A 27190-nucleotide genomic window follows, 5' to 3' on the forward strand; every position below is an offset into this window, starting at 1 on the left:
TACATATATTCCTTACTATTTTTTTATTCTGATTTTTACTTATTGCTATATACAAACCAATTTTTTGAATAGTTTATTTGAAGAATTTCTAATGTCCAAAAATTGTTGGCGTTTTTGACCTTCTGCAGTCAGGTTCTGTACTGCCAGTTACCGACCGTAATCCTATCTTTCATTTTATCTGACGTTTGTTTGGCATGGTTTTTCGTAACTCTTGGCGCAAAGGAAAATAAAAGCCGCAGTTTAGATGCTTTTACTGTAAGCAAAGCTTTAATTTTAAATTGTTTATGTTATCTTGACGTAAAGAATTGTCGAATTTTGAGAACGAACAAATAACTGAAATATTAAAAAAAGTTATTAAACTTTTTTTAAAAAATCACCAATTTGGCTACATTTTCCCAGCTAAATCAAAATCACTGCCTTATTTTCTGTTTTTGCAAATGTTTACCAGTCCATATCATGCAGCATTGGAGTAAGTATTTAAATATTAAAAAAATAGACCACTAGCGCTTTTCAGTTTCACAAAGCTGCTTTTCTCCATATTAACATTTTTAGAACTAGCATAGAGGGCGCTGGCTAATGATAGGCTGAAAGTGACCTAACAGTCATCAATAACTGTTGCAAACTCACAGTTTTCAAAATTGCATGTTATTCGAAAAACAGCCTTATTTCTACCGTATTATTCTTTATTTTTACCTTATCTTTCTCTTATTTAACTGCTGTTCAACCTATCTTTAATGGTGTTTTTCAGAGGCTCCGACGTCTTATGAAATGATGCTTTTTTTTTGCGAATAATATGCTATTTTCATAACTGCTGTGAGTTTGCAACAGTTACTCATGACTGTTAGGATAAGTTAAAACCTTTCTAATGCTACCGCTGCCTATGCTTATTCTGAAAAGCGTTTGCGGTCTAATTTTTTANAATAAATCCCAAGCATTAACTAAATTTTTCTTTTTTATCCCCCTTAATGTCAAGTTTAAAGATAAAGAAATTTTTGTCTGTTTAAAAATAGCTTGATTAATCATAGTACCGTGGGTGTTTAAAGCACGTCACGCGGCCGGTGTGCGTGCGAAGTACAATATATATATACTGATCAATATTGGTAGAGATTGTTAGGTTTATTTTTACTTCGAAGAACAAGAAATTCTTTCGCAAAATTTTTATTTTTGTGTTAACGAGTAGTTTTCTCAGAATCATTTTCAAGTGCATTGCATCATTTTCTTTTGCTTGATTTGAAATTTCGATTTGTGAACTAATTTATTTATTGAGTTCTTAAAAATCGCTCATTAACTATTTCTTGGTGCGATCTCTTTAAATGATATGACAAATTATGTTGTTTAAAATTTAAAAGAGCACAAAGTGAGCAAGAACGGGGATAAAAAAAAAGGGGATATAATCGCAAATAACTTTTGTTCTAATGATGGTATATTCACGTACCAAAAACCAATCTTAAGGATAATCTTATTTATTATTTCAAGGATTGCTTTAAGGTTTGGTCTCAGATATGCTAATTAAGTATGGGTAACTATTTATTTTTCAATAACAGAATCATACACTCGAACGTAAAATTAAAGGAATAAAAAAGAAATACTTTCTTAGAATAAGCATCCCCCCCCCGATATATTTGGATATCCGATAATCAAATAAAAAAGGGGGGTTGAAAATTTTTTTTACTCTTTATGAATTTTCTATCAAATTTTAAAATCGCCGTATAATTTAATTTGATGGTTAAATATTCAAATCCATTGAAAAAAAGTATATATACTTTTACACTTTATTTATTTTTGCAATATACTTTATAGTTTTTGTGTCTGATTAATAATTAATTCCTAGCTAGTACTAGTTAATTAACTTATCTGAGGTAAACTTTTGTTACATGTAATTTTAGGTGGAATCCGATTGATCTTAAAAATTTTTCTGCAGATCGGAAGGAATAAAATACATATATTCCTTACTATTTTTTATTCTGATTTTTACTTACTGTTATCTACAAAACAATTGTTTAGATAATTTATTTGAAGAATTTCTAATGTCCAAAAATTTTTGGCGTTTTTGACCTTCTGCAGTCAAGATCTGTATTGCCAGTTACCGACCGTAATCCTATCTTTCATTTTATCTGACGTTTGTTTGGCATGGTTTTTCGAAACTCTTGCGCAAAGGAAAATAAAAGCCGCAGTTTAAATGCTTTTACTGTAAGCAAAGCTTTAATTTTAAATTATTTATGTTATCGTGACGTAAAGAATTGTCAAATTTTCAGAACGAACAAATAACTGAAATATTTAAAAAGTTATTATTTTTTTTTAAAAAATCGCCAATTTGGCTACATTTTCCCACTGCCTTAATTTTCAGTTTTTGGAAATTTTTACGAGCCCAAATAATGCAGCATTGGAGTAAGTATTTAAATATTAAAAAATTAGACCACTAGCGCTTTTCATTTTCAAAAGGCTGGCTTTGCGCCATATTGACATTTTGAACATTTTTAGAACTAGCATAGAGGGCGCTGGCTAATGATAGGCTAAACTTGACCTAACAGTCATCAATAACTGTTGCAAACTCACAGTTTTCAAAATGGCATATTATTCGAAAAACAGCCTTATTTCTACCGAATTATTCTTTATTTTTACCCTATCTTTCTCTTATTTAACTGCTGCTTAACCTACCTTTAATGGCATTTTTCAGAGGCTCCGACGTCTTATGAAATGATGCTTTTTTCTGCGAATAATATGCTATTTTCATAACTGCTGTGAGTTTGCAACAGTTACTCATGACTGTTGAGGATAAGTTTAAACCTTTCTAATGCTACCGTTTGAAAAGCATTTGCGGTCTATTTTTGTAATGTTTAGAAACAGGGGTCTGTCCAGGCCGAATTTACTACCGTTTAGCGGTACCTTCACAAATTCAATTTTAGGTAAAACGGTATTTTCACAAATTCAACTTTAGGAAAAACGGTATTTTCGCAAAATACTTTTTCTTAAAATTTTATTTTTGTCTCCCTTAAGAAACGATAAATCTATATTTTTACCATGTTTTAGTGTTGACTTTTTAATATAATTTTTAATTTTTCACGAATTATGTCAAAATTTTCACAAAATAGGTACTTTTAAGAAAAACCTAGACAGACCCCTGAGAAATTTACTCTAATGCTGCATTATCTGAGCTCATTAAAATTTGCGAAAACTGAGAATTTCATTTAATAGAATTTAATAAAGAATTTAATATTTTTCATCTGGATGGAAAATTTTCGCCAAATTGGCGATTTTTAAAAAAAACTTTTAAAATATTCAAGTTATTTGTCCATTCTAAAGCTTATATAACTCTTTGTGGCGAGCTGGTATGCAATAGTTTAAAATCATAGCTTTGCCTCAAGCGTAAGGCATGTAATCTGTGACTTTTCCTTTTTACTTGGCGAAAGGGCTTCATAAAATACGGTTAATTAATCTTATTTTAGATCAAAAAACAAACATGTTTTATAATTCTTGGTATTTTGCAGCGAACACGTTATACAGTTACATAAACAACTTGAAAATGTGGTTTATCATTATACTGCTCCTAGCTTTTCAATTATTAGTTTCTCCTATCAACTTATTTAGTGAACGCAAAGTTTTACAAAGAAATTAAATAGTACTGGTTAGATCATGCTTCTTTAGTTTTCATTTCAATTTTTTAAAAAAATTAATGCTTGCCAGTCTTAGAATTGAATGTAACTTAAATCATTAAAATGTCCTGGAATCAGAACACCTTATTTTACTTTACAGCGGGGAATTATTTTTAAAATTCTTTTTTATTTTTTCTCCCCTTTCTTTCTTTATTTTTGTTTTTTTTTTTAAAAAGGGAAAGCCATACAAATGATTTTATCTTTGATTACAGCAATACAGACATTTTAAAATACGCTCTGGCATTATAAGTATTTTTACTAATAACCAATCATAAAGCTTGCAAAAATTTCATATGCTGGTTATATCATATAATGCTGGTTATTTTATTTCCCTAAACAAATGCAAAGTAAAAAGTCTTGATTTACTTGATTTTATTATAGTATAATTTAGAAGAGTTTATACTCTATTCTATTCTTCCATGTTTTCGTATATTGTTCTATACACCATTTCTGTTTATTATGAGCTTGAAGCATAATATTTCTGTAAGTCGTTCAATATTATAAATTATTATTCTATTCTATACTTTATAGAGAACCTCATTTTGTTTTAAAGCATAATTTGTCAGCATTATCCAAACATTTTTCAGTAGCACTTAGATAATTTTGCCCATGAATATTAGAAACTCCGATTTATTCTAATTTCGGGTGATTCGCTTGTGAAATTACCCATCACCTGCACCTGGACATGTTTGAACAAGTTTCATCACACGAGCGTCCATTTTAGCGTTGGATTTGAGATCATTAAAGTTAGGTGCTTGACAGTTAACCTGTGACGAAGCGACGAATTCATTAAAATAGCCATTTACTTTCCCTCAGAACTATCTCCTGTAAATTGGCCCACGGCGTAAATTTCTCTCTTCCTAGGATATTATCCTCCAGTTACTCTCTCACAACCGCGTGAAGAAGTGTCCAATAACCAGCTAAAAACGCATATGTATCGATCGTTTGCTAGAATGTAATTTGCTAATTAAAACCCCTCATGTGACAAGCTCTAAAAAATATTGTTTGGCCTTGCTCCAGATTTGGTTGGCCGTCGGATTTGAGCTTATAGTGAGTCGTTTTTCTTTGCACCAAAAGCTTGGAACTCTTTTAAATGTTGTCGAAAATGTTCAGTGATGTTTTTGAGTGTTATAGTTTAACGTTGTTTGACTTTTTAGTAACGTTAAAAAAGAAGAAAAGAAGTGTGATTGTAATTAGAAATTAGGACGCTAAAAATAAAGATAAACCTTTTTTTAATTTTTTATTTTTTTAAGCTATTTAATTTCTGATGTTGTTTAAGGCTTCGAAGCTCATGTTTATCTTGATAAAAGAGTTTATTTAAGTTGTGTTATTGTGAGGAATAATACTTGGTGAATAACTTTATTGTGATCTTGAAATAAATGACTAGGAACTGAAAAAACTGTTAAGTCATAAAAACTGTTGAAAATGATAATCTAAAATTTGCTGATAACACTACTATAGATTTTTAATTGTGTTAAATTTTTACCGAGAGTACAAATTTGTGTGTGTGTGTTTTTTTTGTGATTCATATTTCATATTACTATTATATATTGTTAAAATTGCAAATTTTATTCTTTTCATTTTAATTGTGCTTCTACCAGAGGGAAGATTTTACAAAAAAATATTAAAATACTTGACCACAAACGCTTTCATTTTCCCAAAAATTGGTTTTTCTACATGTTGATGTTTTGTGCCATTATCAGGATAAGCGTAGAGGGCGCTAGTTATATATAGACTGAGCTTGACCTTACAGTAGCTGTAACCGTTGTAAACATAGCTGTAACTGCTCCTTAACTGTAACTGTTGTAAACTCAAAGCAGTTATGCAAATAGTATATTATTCACAAAAAAGCATCATTCCATACAGCTACAAGCCTTCAATAAACAGCTTTTACTCATTCGCGCCACCTAGCGGTCATTGAAAAGGATGGTTTCTTTTACGAAAAAGCATAAGACGGTAGCACAAGCTTTTCATTTTTAGGTTTTATTTTGATGCAACAAGATATTCTGCTTGCCGTAATTTATAAATATATATGTCCTAAAATTAAAATACAATTTTTTTTTATTTTTAAATTTTTTTTTTTATAAATCTGTATCGAATTAACTCATAAAATTAATAAGCATCTCCTTAATAAAAAAGAATATATCATTATAAAAAATAAAAAAGATTTAAATTGGTAATAAGATTTTTCCTTCCTTTCATAAGTAGTTTTTTCGCTTTTTTTTCCTATGCATTTCTATTTCATTAATTTTTTCTCTTCTGATAAGATTAAAGATTTTCGAGAATGCTCTTCTTATTACACAAAACACATAAATGTTTCTATCTTGTTCAAAAAATATGAAGAAAACTTTTTATGTTAATGTGTAGTAATTTATAGCAAATATAAAAACATTTTTGTGGAGGAGCGTTAAATATTATCTCCCAAAACTAGCTGCGTTACAAGTAGATATAGCCCTGAAGGCATCAAAAATTTTATTGAATAACACAGAAAGTAATAACCATCAAGAACTTTTAGTTATAAAGCATTTTATACCATGTTAAACTAACAAACAATTATGGTTTAAGATTTCTAAAAATAACTAATTCAGTCGTTAAGTTTTATGTTGAGAAATTTGCCTCATTAGATATTGCAGACGTTTTTTTTTTCTTCTTCCTTAACTGTAACCTTATCAGTTATTTTATTTTTGAAAGACCAGCTTAGAGAACTGCTTTAATTTTATGCAAATTAAAATGTGTTTTCTTGCCTTATCTACGGAAATAGCCCATTATGGCTTTCGCTGCTTTTTTGGAAGAACTTTTTTTAGGGGGAGGGGGGATATAGCCTGTATGGGCCATTTTCAATAACGACCAATTAAAATCCTTTATAATCTTGCTAATAATTTTATCCTTCGAATCTTTTAGTTAATGAGGTGATAATGCCGAAACGAAAGTTAATCGTTCGAAAATAAATTTGCCATCGCGAATGCCGATAAGTTACTATAAATGTGGCTCCTAACTGTTGAAAAAGAGTTCAGATTTTTCTCACTTAATTCGATTGTTGATTTTGAGACTGAAAAAAAAATTCATAACGTTAAAAGTTTTGGATAAGTTTTTACATTTTTAAGAATAATTTAATTTCATTTTAAGAAAATTGGATTCCCACTGCATATATTTTTTTTTACCCAGCAGTAGAAATGCAACATAAATACTAAAGTAAAGGGGAAAAAAATATTTTTTTAAAAAATAGTTTGAAACATGAAAGTACAATTACTAACAAAATAAAGGAAAATAAATAAAAGTAAATAGCAAATCTACAAAATAGCCTTACCCAAAAGTGAAATAGAAAACGTTAAAGCTGCCACCGAAAAAATGAATACTAAATAAAGGGGAAAAACAAAACCTTGAAAATCGCTTTAGCCGAAAGTGAAATAGAAAACGTAAAGCTTCCACAGAAAAATGAATACTAAATAAAGCGGGAAAACAAAACCTTAAAAACCGCTGTAGCCCATAGAAGCGAATCAGAACAGAATACATTACGACTCGCTATCGAGAAGTGGTGAGATATTCATGTCGATAGGAAGAGAGAGAATCTGTATTTGTATGTAAACAAAACAAGATTCTACGGATTAGAGGTGAACTGATGTGACTGAGTTAGAAAGAATGAGTATTATTGACATCAAATTTGTGCCCAAAACTCCTACAATGTGTCACAATAGATGATGTATGGTTTTCTTGACGGATATATAACATAAAAACCTCCAACTAATCGTTTTATGTTATTCCTTTTCTGTAAATCTCTTTCTTAACTTATTAATCAAAACGAGACGCTCTTTCTCACACTTTAAAATTCACATCTTGTTGTAGTGTATCTACCACCACAAAAATATAATTCCAATTCACTAGTATATAGCACATAACTCGATTCAGTGGCGGGGTACCTTTTCATAGATGTTGACATTGTCGATATAACTCTTCCCACACTGTCTTTTAATCTATTTTTAGTTCAAGTATGCATTAATTAATAGTTTAACGTTTTCCCCTTTTCTAACTCGTGAGAATGCTTAATTTCCCCAGACCTATTTAATAAACCAATTACTAAGATTTCCCGTATTCCCTAAAACGAAACATTTTACGGATATACTTTGCAAGATTTTTTCATAGCTATTATTGAGGAGCACAACGATTTTGTGTCACTTTGATGATTGTTCTCTCTCTTATGATTATTAAATATTGTGCCCTCTTTTATCCTTCCACTCGGCAACGATTTGAAATATGTATCGTTTTTCTTTAGTCTAAATTTGTCTTAGTTGTCTGATGTGGCCAAGGTCGCTCTCGCAAGGGATATGGTAAATAATCCAACGATTTTTAATATTAATGTAATCTTTAAGGGACTTTAATGTTGCTAACAGACCTGAAAATGATTTTAAAACTATAATTGAAAATGATATTAGCAACTATAATGTAAACGGGGGAGAAGTTTATAAGATTCTTCATGTCAATATTGTCTTCAAGCGATTACAAAGCTTTTTTAAAAATAAATATAAAACAATATTATACTAATTCGGATCCTTGAATTAAGATTATTCGTATCTATTCTTTCATTTCTGTAAAAATAAAAATATTCTAAACAAATACTTAACGTAATATTTTAGAATATTCTTCTATACTAACTATTATTTAACTTACTATTCAACACTACTTAAACTGTCACTTCTGACTACCTAACAAAATGAATCTAAATAAATACTTAACGTATAAGTAATTATTTAACATTATTACTTAACTTAATTATTACTTAAGGTAATGGTTATGGTGACCTAGGCTCATAGGAGCCATACGCTAAATTCTGATGAAAACACATGGAAAATTTAGAAAATAAAATAGCTAAAAAGAAAAAGAAAAAAACTCTAAAACAAAGCAAGCTAAAAGCAACGGTGTAAAAAGTCAAAAGAAAATCACATCGTGATAAAATAGTAATTGTAATCTATTACTTTAGACAACCTAACAGAATGAATTATTTTAGATGTTAATGTAAATGCTATAATGGATGCTTAAACCAGATTTATCAGTGGACATACTCGTACACTTTTATGCGTGCAAGAACAAATGGAGGAGTTTTCTGTGTGTACCAAGTGCAATACACACCAATCTACTCCAGACCATTTGCTCTACTGTTCAGATCTGGAGAACAGTGATCTCTTTGAAAATCCTGTGCTGGTTCATGGCTTTCTGTGGGTGAACGGTCTTCTGGACTGAATCAAGTGGAATAAGAAATAACTACATAGATGCTTGAATCTGCCGTGACTACCCAGGTCAAAACTCTTGATGGTCCCATCAAAACATTTTGATGGTTTATGTTGATTTTAGTGCGATTCATGAAGGCCAAACATCATTTAATGGTCACCATCATCCAACCTTTTCCATTTTGCGTTCATGGTTTTTGATATGCCAACAAACTTCCATCATTCTATGATGGAAAATGCTACTTTAATACTATGATAGTTACCATCAAGTGAAGTTTGATTCTCATGGACCAACAATCCATGATGATCGTTGATGGTCCATGATGGTTCCAACTATGCATTTCCATGATAATTTAATGGGAATTCTTGATGGTTCTCAGGAAAATACCATAAAAACAATTTTATTTTTTCATGATGGCCCATTAAAAATGAGTCGGAATTCCTACATTGGGGTGATGGTGGTTCATGGTCGTTTCAACATTTGATTCCTAAGATACTATGATGGAAATTTCTGATGGTTTAAAATGAACAAACCATCAAAACAAGTAACTATTCTTATGTTGGACCATCATAAATCAGTCCCAATGCCTACTTTGGGGTGATTGTTATTTATGTTGGTTACCATCAGAAGTATAATGGTTCATGATGGAATTATTGATGTTTAACATCATGTCTTGGTCCATCACAGAGAAACCATCAAAAATTTCGACTTTGTAAACGTATTTTCGTTGGTTGTGGTGGAAAAATTTGGAGAGAGGGATACCAGCTCAGGCGCCGCCCACATCGTCTGATCGGGTCAAATTTACGTGGCCTTCTGCCACAGCAGACGACAGTAGATTTCAGAGAATAGATATGTTAGCGTTTTTATTTATTTTAAATGACATTGGGATGTTTGTGAATTTTGCCAGTTTGATCCCTAATAATTTTCACCGGTCACAAGTGTTTTTAGTTATAAAACATTGAATTTAAGAATAACTGATAATAATAACTGAATGTCCCATATTTCAAATTCTTATATACCGCCATTAAAAAAAAGTGCCCATAAAGCTTAGTAAGTTAGCATTTACGTATACGGCATTATGTCAGCTTGAATTCGAAACATTCTTACAGAAATCCAATCCGAAGCTAATGACCAATAAACTTAAATGTACAAAAAAGTTTCCTGCGATTGCAATAAGCTTACCATTAGCTTCTACGATTTGTTGCGAACTAAATGGAAATGAATTATTGCATGTTCGTAAAATGTGCGATTTCTTAGGATGTTAGATGGCGATGAGAAGTAACTGTGTCATTTAAGTTTATTTAGTTCTGCAAATTGAAAAGGTTCTCAATTACTCGCTGATTAAATGCCATCTAAGCTAACTGGGCAATCAAAGCTTTTAATAAAACTGCATCGCATTTTATTTAACTATTCCATAAATTAATACAGTTCCTTACTAAGCAATCTTTCATTAGCAATTTTATTCCAAAATTAGCTATAAATGCTTCTTACTTTAGTGTTGTATCAAATCTTAATGAAGCTGAATTCTCTGGGGAAAATTCCAGACTAAATTGATTAAGATAAAATGGAAAGTTCCTTTTTTTTTCCCTCGAAGGGACGCTTTTTGTAAAGACTTCTGCGAAAAATCCCATAAACAGGGGAAAAAGTTCCGGGCTTGAGCTATTTAAACTAATGACTTTTCACATCTGAAAATAGCCGTTTAAACAACACTAAAGAAGGAAATAAAAAAAAATTGTAATTTTGAAAAGGGATAAAAAAAATCTAATGCAAAAATCGATTTGATTAGTTCTGTTCTTTCCTTTTTACACCTATATTCTATTTGTTTCGTGGTAACAAAGCAATTGCCACCGGATTCTTTGAAAAGAATAAGACTGGTAGTTACAGTTAAAGTCAAGGGAAGGTTTTTTCGGAAGCAATTTCCGGTGAAATGTGATTTTTTTTAAATTTATTTCAAACTTCCCGATACATTTTTTTTCGGGTGCCTTTGTTTTGTTTTAACATTTTATTCCGAAATATTTTTTCTTTCTCAAGCTTTTATCAAGAAGCGGAATTTTTTTATTTTTGGAGTCAACAATTTAAAGTTACAATATTCGAAGTGTCACTAAAAGAAAGAAAAATGAAAAAGATATTTTTTTTTTCTACACCTCTTCCCACGTGGACAAAGCAAAGCAGATCGGGAGGCGATTTTTTTTCTTCTACGTGATTTCGCGTTGTAAGATTTCCAATGTGAATTTTTTTCTTTTCTTTTTTTTGGGGCATAAACAAGAAGTGCATTAATACCTTCTGTCTGTCAAAAGCTGCAATAAGCAACCTTTTTTTTTCCCTTCCTTCTTTCGTTTCACCATCCTTTTCTTACTCTGCAATTTTTCAAAAGTAATGGTAAAAAAGCTGGAGAAAATATCAGATTTAACAAAAGAACACCAAAAGAGTGGAAATAATGGTGGGTAAAAAGCATCCAAAGAAAATTGTTTGTTCAACGGTTTTGTTTGTTTTATTTAGGAAATATGCAATGAATAACTGTGATTCTTTTTATTTCCTAATCCATTAAGCCCTTAACTATTAATTTGAATTATTGTTTGTTTTGTCTTCTTTAGTAGCTGTTAATAAAAATTAATCGTTTGCTTTTTATAAAAACGTTCTTATAAGTACACTCTCCGAAAAATGAACAGAAGTTATTTTTAGTAGATACTTTAATTCAGGATTCGATGTTAACATTAGTCCCGTTTGTCTGAGACCTAGCAGTTGATTGAAGGGATGTTCTCCTGCTTGGATTTTTGATTCCGAGATTTTTTTCCGTATTCTCTAAATTTATTTATTCATTTAAATTCACTGTATTTTTTTTAATATTCACTTTAACATACAGTGGAATCTTGATTTTACACATACTTTGATTTAACGAATTCTCCGATTTAACTAGTATTTTCTCTGTCCTGACAATAAGGATATTAAAATGCTCTCATTTAACGAATTTTTAGCTTTGATTTAACAAACAACATTCTCTGGAGAAAATAATTCTCACATAAAACTAAAACTTTGAATTTTTCACACTTAAAAATTTTGAATATTTCGCACCTTAATGAATCTCCATGTTCCCATAAAAATTTTAACTTCTGGGAGTACTGGATTGGAGATAGATCGTTCTCTGGTTTGGATCAAAATTATGATCTGTGGATGAATGAATGGACGTATGAATGCATCCTCCCTTTAAAACGGTCGTGACGTGTGGGTGTGGCAGAAGTTGAATTCTCGGCAATAGATGGCGCCACTGGAAAACGAACAATCACACCCCTTATGTCTTGCGACAAAAACAAAAGAAAACTAGTAGGTCATTGCTTACTTACGACTAGAACTAGTCACTCGGTCAATTTAATATGCATTTGTATTAAAGAAAAATATCACTTGTTACTGTAACTATTGTATTACTGGTTAAGAATTTGTTACGTATAAGTTTGCCATTCGAGAAAGGGACCGTACAATTATTACGTAAGCTCTTAAAAAGATTGATTTGATTATTTTTGAATGAATAAAAAATAAAATTAAAAGAAGCCCAAAAAATTTTACATGTAGGTGAAAGTTCATTTTAAATTTTGGTTTGTACAAAGTTATAAATTTTTTTTAAAATTATTTCTAAAATTCTTAAAATTAGCAAAAAAAAAGTCACAATTGAAGCCAAAAGTTAAGAGGAGGTGGTGTGACTTTCTTAGATATAAGCGTGGGGGAGGGAGTAAATAGTTTGCTTATTTTTGCTGACAAAATGTAAGGGGGAATTCAAAACTGTCAAAAGCGTGCTTACGTAATTGGCCCCTAATGCCGAATTGTAGGTAGGAACTCTCCTCTCCACAAAGTCTGAGGCTGTCTATTGCTATGGAAACGGAATAGTGCATTTCAGGGAGAGTTGCTTTTCTTTACTCTAGGGCTAACACAATAGACCGAAAAAAAAAATTCCTTTTCTTTCGCCGACCGGAACCAAAACACTTTCCTAAACAGTGACCCCACATCCTACTTGAAATAGTTATACCTCGTTACCATAGTCACCGCTGCGGGTCCAGACGAATGGCTTGGGGAATTCTTACTTTAGACAAACTATAGATTGCCATATTTTTGTGTCTGCAGAGCGAGTGAAGCTGTCAATAAGGGTTCTAGGGTTGGCCAGCCTTTGACAATAGATCAGTTATAAAACAATTAAGATACCATTTAACAAAAACATTTATGGATATTTTCTTAAATAAGTTACTGAATTAACTTATCCATTTAACTATAACTCAATCCATTTATATTACCTTAGAGAATCTAATATTTCGGTCATCGAAATACTTAATAGTTTTGCTGCGGCTAATTTCTTTAAATCCAAATTGCATATGCATTGAACCCGCATTGTAATAACTTAGATCGATTAAACGCAAACAAATCTATCCCCGAAATTCCGCATCATTTCGTTTACATAAAAAGAAAAACCCGAATTTGGAACCTTGCATATCATACACACCCGCATCGCCGTCCACAATCTTTGTTAAGACAGGGAAGAAAAACTCAACAAAAATCCCTTCTTTCCCTTCATTTTCCCCTCCTTTCGAATCCATCGAGTGCCCTTTTATTGTTGGCTTGTCTTTTTTTCCCCCCCAAAAAAAGTTATAAAAAGAAATGTTGAGTTTTCATGGTCCGTTGGCTTTATACCAGAGAGTATTAATATCGATTGATGGCAAAGAAACGTTCTAGCGAAATGCTGTTGGCTTCTTTTTTTTCTTTTTTTCTTCCTGCAACTTAGTCTGAAGTCGTTTTGTCCGGGTTCTGTTTACTTTTTCAAGGCAAATAGCCCCTGGATGAGATAGGAAAAGCATATTCTGCCCATCTTGTCTTGTTCCGTTGGAGCTGTTTGCATAGCAGCTGTACCTGCTATATCGTCTCGACGCTTTTTCTCGATACAGTGTAGGTAGTTTTTTTTCTCTCCCTATGAAATGTGTATTTGGTTTGCATCTTGAAAGAGTTTTGCTGGTGGGGCTTCTCGTACCTTATAGGACAGTTTTATCATATTATCCACCCTATACATATTTTCTTTTTTCTGCGTAGGTGGTTGATGGCTGGCACCTTTTTGTTCAGTTTTCTCGAAAGAATGGCATTGATCTAAAATAGACTTTTTTTTTTAAGAAGGGGAAAGTATTCATTTACCAGAGCTGTTGCTTACCTGAAAAAGATAAAAACAAACTAGTTTCATTTTATTTCTACCACTTAATTTTAACACGTTGAATGCCACCCTAATTTTACATGGTTTGCCCTTCTGGCCAAACGGTAAATAACTACAAACTAAATTTGCAAGTACTAGACAGATTTTGCTAGTTTTTTAAATGGTTTAACATGACATATCTGAAGAAAGTTGTGAATTGTATAAGCCTACGAATTGTTTAGGAATAGTTGTGGATAAAAATCTAAATTGAATTTATGAAACCAAGAATCACAATTAATTAAACTACCACTTTAAAATATTTATTCGCTGTCCGGAGCAAGTTGGCATCTCTGTGTAGATAAATAATACTATTTTTGTGTGTTCTATATTGCATTTATTTTTTCATACCCTTTTAGTAACGATAATAATATAAAAAAAGCTAAAAATGTACTTGAATTATGTGTTTCTAATAATCTTAGCTTCGTCGGTCCGTGGCGCTACGAACAAACTCAGTGCCGGTCACCGGTGACCTCCATGGCATTCAACGTGTTAAGCAACTTATATGTGAATTCCACTTTTCCCCCGGCCATTATAACATATGTATTTACTTACGACGAGTTTTAAAAGTTTTAAAATTTAGTAACAGTCAGAAGAAGAATCTGGGCCACTTAATACGTTTGCTTGACTGCTAATTCGTCCGGATTTTCCAGTTAGACAAAAATATGGAGACACTACTAAGCTAATTCTATGCAAACAATCTCTCTTTTAGCAGCAAATGTTGTCTAAGATTCACATGGAAAAACTTGTTGGCTTAATTTGAAAGATCGTGCTTGAACCTGTTTAGAAATGCTGGCATATTTCGTCTTGCAAAATTCGGATCGACCAAAATGGTGGAAGAGGAAGTTAAAAACTTCTTTCTAGTTTTAATGCTAGCAATTTTGAATTATTTCTATAGGATTGCAATATTTATATTAGAATACTTTTTTAATTTTTAGTGGTATTGAAAGCCCTGAACCTTAAAAAAAGCATCATATTATATTTGCCAAACTTCATTGGCAGCTAATTAATAATAACCGATATATTTGATTATTAATCAAATTCGTGCAATCTAGGGTCACTCTCGGAATTACTTCACTTTCAGGCCGTTTTTGTTCATCACAATTTATTTGTCTTCTTGTACTGTTGGGACAGGGACGCGCATTTCGAAATTTCACTATTTCCTGGATGCCCCCTGTTGGGGCGGGGCAGGGTTAAGCTCCCCTCANCATTTGTTTCATTTTCATTTGTCCGTTTCGGAGTAGAAGATATTGCCTTTACAAGGTATTTGTCCATCTTGCATTAATGCTCAAAAAATTTGAACGTCTTACATGAAGAAACCTTACCTACAGTAAACACGTGGTTGCAGAGAAATGCGTTCTGAAAGAGGTTCGGAGGGATGGTGTTCTATAGTTCTTAAAGATTCTGAACAATACTGGTAAACAGGGAAGCTAGATAATGGGGCAGATGTTGAAAATAATGAAAGATCCAGGAAGAAAAATGAAACGGATTTCATTCTAATTGGCGCAATGAGAAATTTTTTTCAAAATGCGAGAAATTCGCGAATTTTGAAATTGGTTTATAGAATGCGCGAATTCCTCGCGGTAATCATTTTTTAATGCGAGAAAAGAAAAAAATATGCGAGATTCTCGCGTTCTCGCGCTGTAGATGCAAACAATCACTCTTTTAGCAGCAAATGTTGTCTAAGATTCACATGGAAAAACTTGTTGGCTTGATTTGAAAGATCGTGCTTGAACCTGTTTAGAAATGCTGGCATATTTCGTCTTGCAAAATTCGGATCGACCAAAATGGTGGAAGAGGAAGTTAAAAACTTCTTTCTAGTTTTAATGCTAGCAATTTTGAATTATTTCTATAGGATTGCAATATTTATATTAGAATACTTTTTTAATTTTTAGTGGTATTGAAAGCCCTGAACCTTAAAAAAAGCATCATATTATATTTGCCAAACTTCATTGGCAGCTAATTAATAATAACCGATATATTTGATTATTAATCAAATTCGTGCAATCTAGGGTCACTCTCGGAATTACTTCACTTTCAGGCCGTTTTTGTTTATCACAATTTATTTGTCTTCTTGTACTGTTGGGACAGGGACGCGCATTTCGAAATTTCACTATTTCCTGGATGCCCCCTGTTGGGGCGGGGCAGGGTTAAGCTCCCCTCATATTAATCATTACTGATAAATAGACCATAACATATACATAAATTTCTCCAAATTTTCAAGCTTTGCATATAGAGTCGACGGAAATTGTTTAGTAATATATTTGAATAATAATGGTATATCATAGTAGCATGCTAATGTCTTTGTTTTTATTTTCAGGTGGCCGTCTCCGATTAGAAAATGTGAAACCTGAAGTTGGCTACCATGCAATCGCGCGAGAAAACGGCAGAAATGTGGAAGTATCGCCAAGGATACGAGTCGTTGATGGTAAGTTCTCTATTTTTTTAATAGAATATGGCGAAACAAATTAGAGACATTAAAATACACAGCATGTAGAAAGTGGTGTCAAAATCTGCAATTTATTTATTTTTGTGCTTCATCTTACATATTATTATTATCAATAGTACATGGACAACTTTTCTTATTCTGATTGCGTAAAAAGCATTCATTACACATCTTAGCAAAACTTTAAATGCGTTTGGCCACTCATAATGCTTTTCAAATGTTTTTCGTTTTGCTTTCTACCTCTTGTTAATGGAGCTAGAAAGAGTGTTGAAAATTGCAATCGTTCGATTTTATGTTATAATTCAGTAACATAGAAGTATGAACGCCGAGAAATAACAACGCCATCTGTTGTAAAGTAGAAAACACCATCCATATTTATTCTGAGTTCTGCATTCGTGTATTACTTTCAATTAACAAGTTCAAACGTGTTGGAAAAATTTATTAACTGTTGACAAACACATCTTAAGACTATTGAAATTTTTTCAAAATTTAGCTTTCACTTTAGTTTAATAAAATTATGTTTTCTATTTTTACACCAATGAATATTTTCTTCACGTATATAATATTTTTTGTAGATATGATTATTTTAAACTATATATTCCCCATAGTTGTGTTTGTAGCTATCCTTATCCGGAAATATTTTTTATAGAAGTTTTAAAATAGGATGTAACGAGGATAATCGGATAGAAATTCTATAAATAAACTTATAAGACGTTCTAATATACCGAGTTGCGAAATGGCCTTACGTGCATATAAGAATGACTATCAAAACTTAAGATTATCTTCCAACTTCGTCTACTAAGCTCTTTTTTTTGGCCCATTTTATATTCTGGATTTCATCTATATATAAAACTTCAGTTTTAAATCTTGAACAGTAAAATTGGGTTGTTAGATACTTATAAGACGTTCTATTATAAGCTTCATAAGTTTATTATTAACATTTTAACGTGCGGTTTTGTAAAATGACATTACGAGTTAGTAAGAATGACTATTTAAAACATAAGCTATCCGTTTACCATCACATTCTACTATAAAGTACCCTTTTTAGTCTTTCTTAAATTTCTAGTTTTGTCTTCAAGCTTCTGAAAATGATTTTGAAACAATTTGAAAACGATATCTGAAACGAAACTTAACTGAAAACGATTTGTTAGGTTTTTTAAGCCTATTTTGAAAATTTATGTTTAATTTTAATATTCCTCTTCTAGCTATACTAGTTCAGATCTTATACGACTTATTAATAATGTATTGTGCTGTGAAGTGGCATTACAAGCATTGAAAAATGGCTAACAAAACAGCTTCAACAAAGTATCCTATTGTTTCTTAAGACAAACGTATTTCATCGACTTTACACTCTCTCGCAAAAGTCACCTGGCTTTTATAAATCCAACGATAAGTACCATTCCTCGCCCAGTGAAACATGTCTCAGTTTCTACGAAATATTTTCTTCGGGAAAAGATCTTCCAGAAAATCCCCGTGCAAGTTAATCCATCTTTCTATCTTGACGTTAGACGTCTGTTGGGCCGGAACTCCGCCATTCGTCAACGTCTCATCTAGCTCTTCACACCTCAACGAGAGGGTCCAGAAGACAAGAAGCTAAAGATATCTCGTGGCGTCCCCTCTAACTGCCTCTGTTTGTCTTTCTCTGGATATCTTGTGTGTTTGAAAATGGCAAACCATGAAAATGGTCTTCCGGTTGAAAGTGGCGAAGGACAGCCGAGGAAGATCGATGCTCTTAAAGACTGAGTTAGAATAGTTTGTTCTATTTAGTGTTGCACTATTTTACGCCGTTCTGCTACAAAAGTTATTTGGTTACTTTAAAATACTCAATTGAAGCTATTCTTTGAAGTTTGTGAAATATCGTTTTTTAGCGAATGAATACTAATCTTCTCTGTTGTGATTTCGTAAGAGTTATTCTTTACTATAAGGCTAAAGTTTTGTCAATTTCTACACTGCGNGTTGTGATTTCGTAAGAGTTATTCTTTACTATAAGGCTAAAGTTTTGTCAATTTCTACACTGCGCCATTGTGCAGATTTTGAAAATGGCGCAAAACGTCAACATAAAGAAAAGCCACCGTTTCCCCCCCCCTCTAGTGAACAGCGTTTGTGATCAAATTCTCTTCTTCTCTGTTGTTATTTCGTAATAGTTATTCGTGACCATAAGGTTAAAATTTTGGCCATCTCTCGGCAGCCTCGTTATACTGATTGTGAAAATGGCGCAAAACGTCAACATAAAGAAAAGCCACCGTTCCCCCCCCCTCTAGTGAACAGCGTTTGTGATCAAATTCTCTTCTTCTTTGTTGTGATTTCGTAATAGTTATTCGTGACTATAAATTTAAAATTTTGCCCATCTCTAGGCAGCCTCATAATGCTGATTTTGAAAATGGCGCAAAACGTCAACATAAAGAAAAGCAATTTTTATTTTATTTTTGTGATCAAATTTTATTCTTCTCCGTTGTGATTTCGTATAGTTATTCGTTACTAAAAGGTTAAAATTTTGCCCATCTCTAGGTAACGCCATTACGCTGATTTTAAAAATGGTGCAGAATGTCAACATAAAAAAAAAGTCACAATTTTTCTTTCTCTAATGAACAGCGTTTGTGATCAAATTTCTTTAATATTTAAACATGTTACTTCAACACTGCACAGTTTTCTCAAAAAAATATTCAAAAATTTAGACTTTTTGATTGATTTTAAGGATTAAGACGAGAAACAATATGCATTTCGTGACATCATTTAACTATTTCTGTTTGTTTTTCTCTGAATAGCTGTGTGTTGGAATGGCAAACTATGCATATGGTCTTCCGAATCGTTTAAAGACAGTTAGTTTGTTCTATTTAATGTCGTGCGATTTTATGTCGCCCTGTTGCAAAAGCTTTATAGTTGCTAAAAAAAATACTTAATTAAGGCAATACTCTGTAGGTCGTGAAGCATCGTTTTTTAGCAAATAACTGCTATTCTAAAAACTAATGTGAATTTGTTGATATTTATTGTTGACTACTGTTAGGTTAAAGTTTTGTCCATTTTAAGTTAGCTCCATTTGAACAGATTTTAAAAATGGCGCAAACTATCAATGTGCAGGGTTGCCACTCCACAGGGAGAACAGGAAAAATGCAGGGAATTATGAGTTTTTCTTTAGAAACTGGAAAAATGCAGGGAATTTTGTTTCTTATTTTCGTCTTTTAAGAAATGGTAACAATTTAAAGTGCAGTCTATGGGATATTTAGAGATGATATTTAAGCTGTATTATACTATTTAATTTACTATAGCATTATTTGTTTTATGTATGTTCAGTTGTTCCTTTTTTCTCTAAGTTTTTTCAGCAATTATAACTAGTATAGTTTGCCCAATACGGCTCATATAAGAGCACTGTGATTGTGGTTTTCCTGTTAAAATATTGTGTATAATATGTACAGGGAAAACACAGGGAATTTTTTTTTTCAGATTTGAGTGGCAAGCCTGGTGAAGGAAAGGAACATTTTTTGAATTAAACCGTTTGCTATCAATTTTTTAAAATTATTAATAAGTTACAACATTGCTGCATAGTTTGGGTTTTAAAAATATGCAAAAATTAAATTTTTTTTTATTGATTTTAAGGGTGAATACAAAAAACTATAAATAATTTCTTAAAGTGTTCACAAAAATCAAGATTGACTGCGCACGTAATCCTCCTTATTTTGTTATCACTTTCTTCCCTTTTTGTGGCTTTTCATAGTTTCACATAATATATTCAGCTGTACAATAGGCTGTAGCGTTCTCTTAAGCAATTAAATAAAAAAGTTGTAAAATTGTAGCCTTCCTCGATTTTAAGGTGATATTTAAGTGATTATATTTAGTTCTAAAACAACATAAAATATTTTGGTATCTTTAAAAAAATTGATTACCTCTTTTTAATTTTTGATACGATGCTGTAGCCACTGGCTGTATTTTTAAAACATTAAAGGGACAGTGAATCATATTTTCATCAACTTTATTATTTATTCAGTGCAGACGAGAATGTTTATTTTTTCTAACGCTTCTATTTTATTAATTTTTTTTCAGGTGAAGTATGCAGTTTCACAATTACAAATAAACACCATGGTGAAATACCTTTCATGGTTCAGGTTGTGGACAAGGCGAAGGGTGAAGCCAAGTTAGTCGCCAAGAAAGCGCTAAATTGTGAAAAAAGAAAAGCTTATAAATTTGACATTGCTGCCGTTGGGTGTGATGGCCTCATGTCTGAGAAGTAAGTAAAAAATATGTACATCCAGTTATTCTAATTTTTTCCCGTTTTTTCTCTTTAAAAAACAAGCTCAATATTATTCTACCTATTCGAATGATAAATTGATACTTAAAACTTAACATAAGGGTTCACGTTAACATGGCGATATAGCGGCGATTGGCGCTAAATAATTATCAAATGTTGCCACAATCATTCGCGTGGACTAATATCGCTTGAAATAACTACTGCCTTGGTAAAATCGTGTTATTTAGTATACTGTTAATTCGGCTAATTACTCCTATGTAAACTGTAAATTATCGAAATAAAACTTTTTTAGTTATCCTATTTATCTCATATAGAACTTATGGTCAAAATTTTAGCTATCTAACTTAAGGGGGACAATTAGTGATAAGTCTGTAAGCGAATGAAAGCTTTGCCTTATTTATATAAATATAGGGCAGTCCGTGAATCTAAGGTGAATCTAGCGATGTTAAATGTGTTTTTTTAACAAAACATTTGTGATTTTGTAATTGATTCAAATTAAATACCGAAAATTTTGTCAGAAAAACATTAGAATTTTTACCTTGTAATATTTCATCCCCTTTATAATTTAAGATTGATATGATTAAGACTGATAATCATACTAAAATTATCGGGTTTTTATAATTGATACTCAATTGTACCAGTAACTGATATGCACTTGCATCAGTATTAGTTAGTAACTGATACTCAGTTGTATTAGTTAGTAACTGATACTCAGTTGTAATAGTTAGTAACTGATACTCTGTTTTATCAGTATTAGTTAGTAACTGATTCTCTGTTGTATCAGTATTTGTAACTGATACTCAGTTGCATCAGTATTAGTGACTAGGGGCCGTTCAAAAAGTACGTACACAAAAATGGAGAAATTTTAACCCCCTCCCCCCTTTGGTACATTACCGTACATAAGGTCTTACTCCCCCCCCTTAGAGTACGTACATTTTATTAGTCATAAAAATTAAAATAATTATGTTTTAAATAAATTTAAATATTTATTTAAGGCGTGAGTAGGAAGAAGTCAAATTTAAATTTGGTGTATGCCTATAATGTATGTACTTTGTATAATACCTCCTCCCTCCCCATTATACAAAACCGTACAGAATAGCAAATCCCCTCCCCCCCCTTCGGGATGTACTTACTTTTTGAACGGCCCCTAATACTCAGTTATATCAGTATTAATAACTAATACTCAGTTGTATCAGTTTTAGTTAGTAACTGATACTTCGTAGTATCAGTTAGTAACTGATACTCGGTTGTATTAGTTAGTAACTGATACTCAGTTGTATTAGGCAGTAACTGATTCTCAGTTCTTTTAGTTAGTAACTGATACTCAGTTGTAACAGTATTAGTGACGAATACTCAGTTGTATTAGTATTAATGACTAATACTTAGTTGTATCAGTTTGAGTTAGTAACTGATACTCAGTAGTATCAGTATTAGTTAGTAACTGATATTTTATTGAATCAATATTTATCAGTAACTGATTCTCATTTTTATCAGTATCAATCGGCTGCTGATGCAAAAGAAAAAAATGGGTACTCCAACTGTTCTCGGAACCCTCTCAATTCTTTTTTTTTCTTTTTCTTGTTTCAGTGTTACCGTTCACCTCACAGTGGAAGACATGAATGAATACGCGCCTGAGTTCGTCCAAGAGACGTACAGCGCTGAAGCCGACGAGGACAGACTATACGACAAAATTGTGCAAGTCGAAGCCGATGACAACGATTGTTCTGCAAAATTCAGCGACATCTGCAAATACGAAATCCTCTCTCGAGATCAACCTTTCACTATCGACCAAGAAGGTGAGTCTTCAATAAATTTTTAGATTTTTAGGGAGGAAAAAAAAAAAAAAAAATTCTGTCTCAGATTTCGAATGAAGAAGATTTCAACTCAAATCTCTCCCCCCCCCCAACTTTCGATGGAACATAAAAAAATATTGAAAAAGAAACAAGAAAAGTTTTTGCACGAATTTGTTAACTTTATCGGAATCATCGTGGTGATTCTGATTTATCTACTCTATCACTAAATTAGCTTTCTGATCCCTTTTTAAATATAGTACAGAACCCGTTATCCGGAAATCAGAAAACCGGAAAACCAAAAAACCGGAACGAAATTCGATAAATTTTCCCCCCTATTTTTAAAAAAAAATTTTTTTTTTCCTCGTAAGATTTTAGGATTTTTCTTTCTTTTTTGAAAGATGTTTACCCTAGCATCATTTTGTAAATAATTATTAGTGTATTACTTCGTTTTTTCAAGATTATTTCCAAATATTTTTTTTTTAAGTTGGGTTAACGATAAAAAAAAAACGACTTTTTGTAGCGATTCAGAAAACCGGAAAAATCAGTTATCCGGAATAACGATGGTCCCGATGATTCCGGATAATCGGTTTCCTACTGCTACTGTTAGACATTGTCGAAATTTTAATGTCCTGATATAGCGTAAAAGGACCACGATATTTTTCCAATGTAATCGATTTATATTGGTCAATAGTTTCGTTACCCAAACGAAATTTATCAATGCCAATTATTAATGAAGTTTCCGATTGGGTTAGAAAAATCTCGAATTGTAAAGAAATTTGATTTTGGAAGGAAAAAAGCCAGGGAATAATGCAATTTTTGGCAATTTTGTAACAACCTTGAAAAATAACCACTTTTAAAACTGAACGTAGCAATAAGTAGTCAAAGAGGTTCAAAGTAAGTCTAATATCTATTTGTCTGTTATCTAATATCTATCTGCTTCGTGATCTTCTTGTAAAAAAATGCTGTTGCAACACGTAAAATTTATTTTTATTATTATTTATTATTAAAATTAGTTTGTGAAAAATACTCTTTGCTTAACAATTTTTTGTTTCAAATATTTTCCTAAACATATAACTATATTTGAAGTTCCATAATACCATTGTTTTAAAAAATTAAGCCTTGAAAAGAGAGAGAGTCTTTTTCACAATTTGAGATGTTCACATTTAGGTTATAAATTCAAACTTAATTTACACGTAATGGTGTATTTCTTCAGCATATTTTCAATGTGAAAATTATTTATAACTCAAATAAAACATTTTTTTATATATATATTAGCATCCTACTAGCATTTTAAGATGTAAATTCAACTTCTCCTATTAATTCTTGTTTTATTATATTCATAAGTTATTTATAACTAGAGCCCGGATTTTGATGACCTAAAAAATCTCAACTAATGCCCTTGAAAAACGCAAAAAATGCCCTTAAAAAGGGCGAAAAATGCCCTTAAAAATCCAAAAATTGCGCAAAAAATGCCTTAAATAAAGTTAAATTATTGAATTAAAGAAATGTTTTGCTCTTTAAAATTATTATGAGTCATTTAAAAAATATAACGCAATGCAATACATGTTCTACGTTCATTAAAGTTTGAAAAATTTGTTTTATATCCTAAAATAACAAAAAAGGAAAATATATTGACACCAAAATATTTTTATTTTGTATAGAAACTTTAATGGATATAACAATTTCCTTCTCATAATATTACTAAATATCAGAATTACATTGGATTATTAAATGTTTTTTGATAATTTGAAATGTAAACGAGCGTCTCTTGTCTGAAAGTAAATTTTCATTCCTGCAGAAGCTTCTTTCAACGTCTAATGATGTTATAGGTGCGTACTGGAAAAAGACGGTCTCACTTACTAACAATTCTTCTTCAATTTGAAAAGATTTTGCTTCACCTGTTAATATTCTGTAGATTTTCTTCATTGTTTGGAAGCCAGTGCAATAATGAAAATTGATAAAAAATAATAAAAATTGGAAAAAATTAACAAAAAACTTTAAAAAAATGCATTAAAATGCAAAATACGCCCCAAAATTTAAAGAAAAATGCCCTATAAATCTAAAAAAACTGCTCTAAAAGACAAAAAATGTCCAAAAATGCAAAAAAATGAAAATGTCATCAAAATCCGGGCCTTATTTATAACTTAATCTCTCATATAGTATAGAATAAATATATCACAGAAAATATATTATCAATGCAACCGACACCCACTCGCTCAAGATTTAATTCATGTTCATTGTAAATTATTCACACAGACATGTTTTCTTCACACATCCCTTGTTTATACAACATACAGGTTGGAAAAATATACAATTCGATACTTAGATCTCCTTTTTTGATCGCAGCTAGACTGAAAAGAAATATATATATTTTTTCCCATCTGAATAAGGAAATAGCAAGACGCGCAAGGGCGTTACATCGTCTGCAAAATATCTATTCCTTTTTTTTTATGTGTATTTTTGCATCCACAACTTGATGCTTGAACGTTAACAGACGATGTCAACTGTCACGAAACAGATGTGAGGGATTTAAGCTTTGCTCACTGCTGACATTAAAATAGAACGCTGCCGTCCTATCTTTTTTGCCCTTGCTGAATCCGGTAGCCAAGTTTCTTCTAATATTTATGTATTGTTGGGAAAATATTGCCAGTGAGAACATCTGTTTTGTTTACATCATATCCTACGGAGTCGAGGTCTAAATCATAAATGCGGCTGACGTTTCTTTTGCTTCGCATGGAATCTTTGATCAAGAACATAACGTGCTTTTTATTCTTTATGTTGAGAGAATTTCATAACGTTTACTACATTGAATAAATGTAGGGGGAATGTTTGTGATTATCAACGCAAAGTAAACCAGATTTAACGTTTTTTTTTACACTTGTTAGTGTTAGGAATATTTTGATACGTTTTTGTTGCCTTCAGTGAAAATACCATGGTAGTCAAATTGAACACTTTTAGTAATAGTTTTTATTTTATTTTATCTGGCAGCACTTTAAAAAATCATCACATGATTGGACTATATATATTTATTTCCAATATTGACATCTAGAATTGTCCGATTCTCCCAATATTTTAGAGCCGCTTTACAACCAGTATTAGCCCTACATATAATTTACCCCATATTTTATAGTCATTACTCAGGTAATATAGGCCATTCTAGGACCAATATTAAAAAATCTAGGCATTCCAATATTGGCCCCTTGGTGTCAAGTGGCGACGTTATATATATATATATAACGTCGTTGCCGAGTGGAAGGGATTAAAACAGGTCTTAGGCAGGGAAGGAGGGTACAAAATTTATTTATTAATTATTAGACAGAGAGCAGTCATGAAAGTTTGCGCGAAAAGTTGTGCTTCTCGATTATATGTTAGGGAAAATCTTGCAAAGTAAATCCGTAAAATGTTTAAATTTAGGGAAAGACGGAAATCTTAGTAATTGTAATTGGTTTATCAAATAGGTCGAGCGATTATATATATATATTGGACAAAACAATACAATCATAGAAAAATTAATACACTAAATGATTGGATTAATTAATTAAATAATAATAGGACTTGTTGGCGCATGCGCGCCATTCCCTAGCGGGACGAGATTAAATCATCACTTCTCCTATGAGACTCGATAAACATTAGATGTGGATAAATATCTCTTAAACCCTTTCGAAATCCACAATATCTCCAGCTGTTGTTGTTGTTTATACGTAATGTTGTTGTTATTAATAAAAAACAAAAAGTGCAGCTGGTGGTCCGTCGTTATTTACTAAATTAACAAGCGTGTTGGTTTTAGGCCGACAGGACTAAAAGACTGATTGATAATATAATTGAACTCTAAATAACGATATGATGAAGTAATAAAGGGACTAAGAGGACAAAAACCAAATTATAAGGAATAAATAATAAGAGATTTAATAAAATAAAAAAATAATAGTATTAATAAACTAAATATTAATAATATTTCGAAACTAAACCTACATTTTCCTATTGGACATTATGTATTGTAATTTTTGTAACTTACGAAATGTTTATTTTTATTTAAGGAACTGATGATTGAATATAATTTTTATTTTAGCTTTAGTGACCTACTTCAAAAGACGCAGCGACTTAGGTTGGCTAGGAATCCCTTATTTCGAACAAATAGCTTCTCGGTTTTTCCAAAGTTTGCAGTAAATATTAATCTTTATCTACGCAATATTTTGCCCTCAATAAAACCTCACCAGGGGAGAGTATCCACTTGATTAGACTCCCAAATGGGAAAAAACGGTTGCTTCCATCCTTCTTCCTTTTAATAAAACTGAAGGAGATATGTTGTGTTCCCTATTGTGTTAGGTTTCATTTACCTTTTTTCCAATATTACCCCATCATTCTTTCCAATACAAAAGCGTTATTGGATGTCTATTCTAGAACATCGACTTCCCCATTAGACCCTTCTAATCCTTTCCTGCTGGGCAACTGAACTTGAAGGAGGGATAGGGGTAAACTCAAGAAACTGCCCGACCTTTGCTAATAGCTTTGGGAGAAAAAAAAGTATATATATATATCGGGTTGAAGGAAAATCTGCCACAAAGAAATGATTTTTTTTTATTGTGTTTTTTCTTTTTTTTTTCTTTTGTGGAA

At 31.7% G+C, this 27190-nt stretch overlaps 1 protein-coding gene across 2 annotated transcripts in view; it reads left to right on the top strand.

Annotated features, from left to right (window-relative positions):
• The window catches only part of LOC107445248 (calsyntenin-1), a 229905-nt gene that overhangs the window by 133364 nt on the left and 69351 nt on the right, over nucleotides 1–27190 (top strand). For both annotated transcript variants that reach the window (XM_071186415.1, XM_071186417.1), the window contains exons 2-4: nucleotides 16415–16522; nucleotides 20579–20762; nucleotides 22371–22579. In XM_071186415.1, coding sequence (XP_071042516.1) covers nucleotides 16415–16522; nucleotides 20579–20762; nucleotides 22371–22579 — 501 coding nt within the window. The remainder of the gene's footprint in view (nucleotides 1–16414; nucleotides 16523–20578; nucleotides 20763–22370; nucleotides 22580–27190) is intronic.

The sequence above is a fragment of the Parasteatoda tepidariorum genome, chromosome 10 (assembly GCF_043381705.1).
Source record: "Parasteatoda tepidariorum isolate YZ-2023 chromosome 10, CAS_Ptep_4.0, whole genome shotgun sequence".
Lineage (NCBI taxonomy): Eukaryota > Metazoa > Arthropoda > Arachnida > Araneae > Theridiidae > Parasteatoda > Parasteatoda tepidariorum.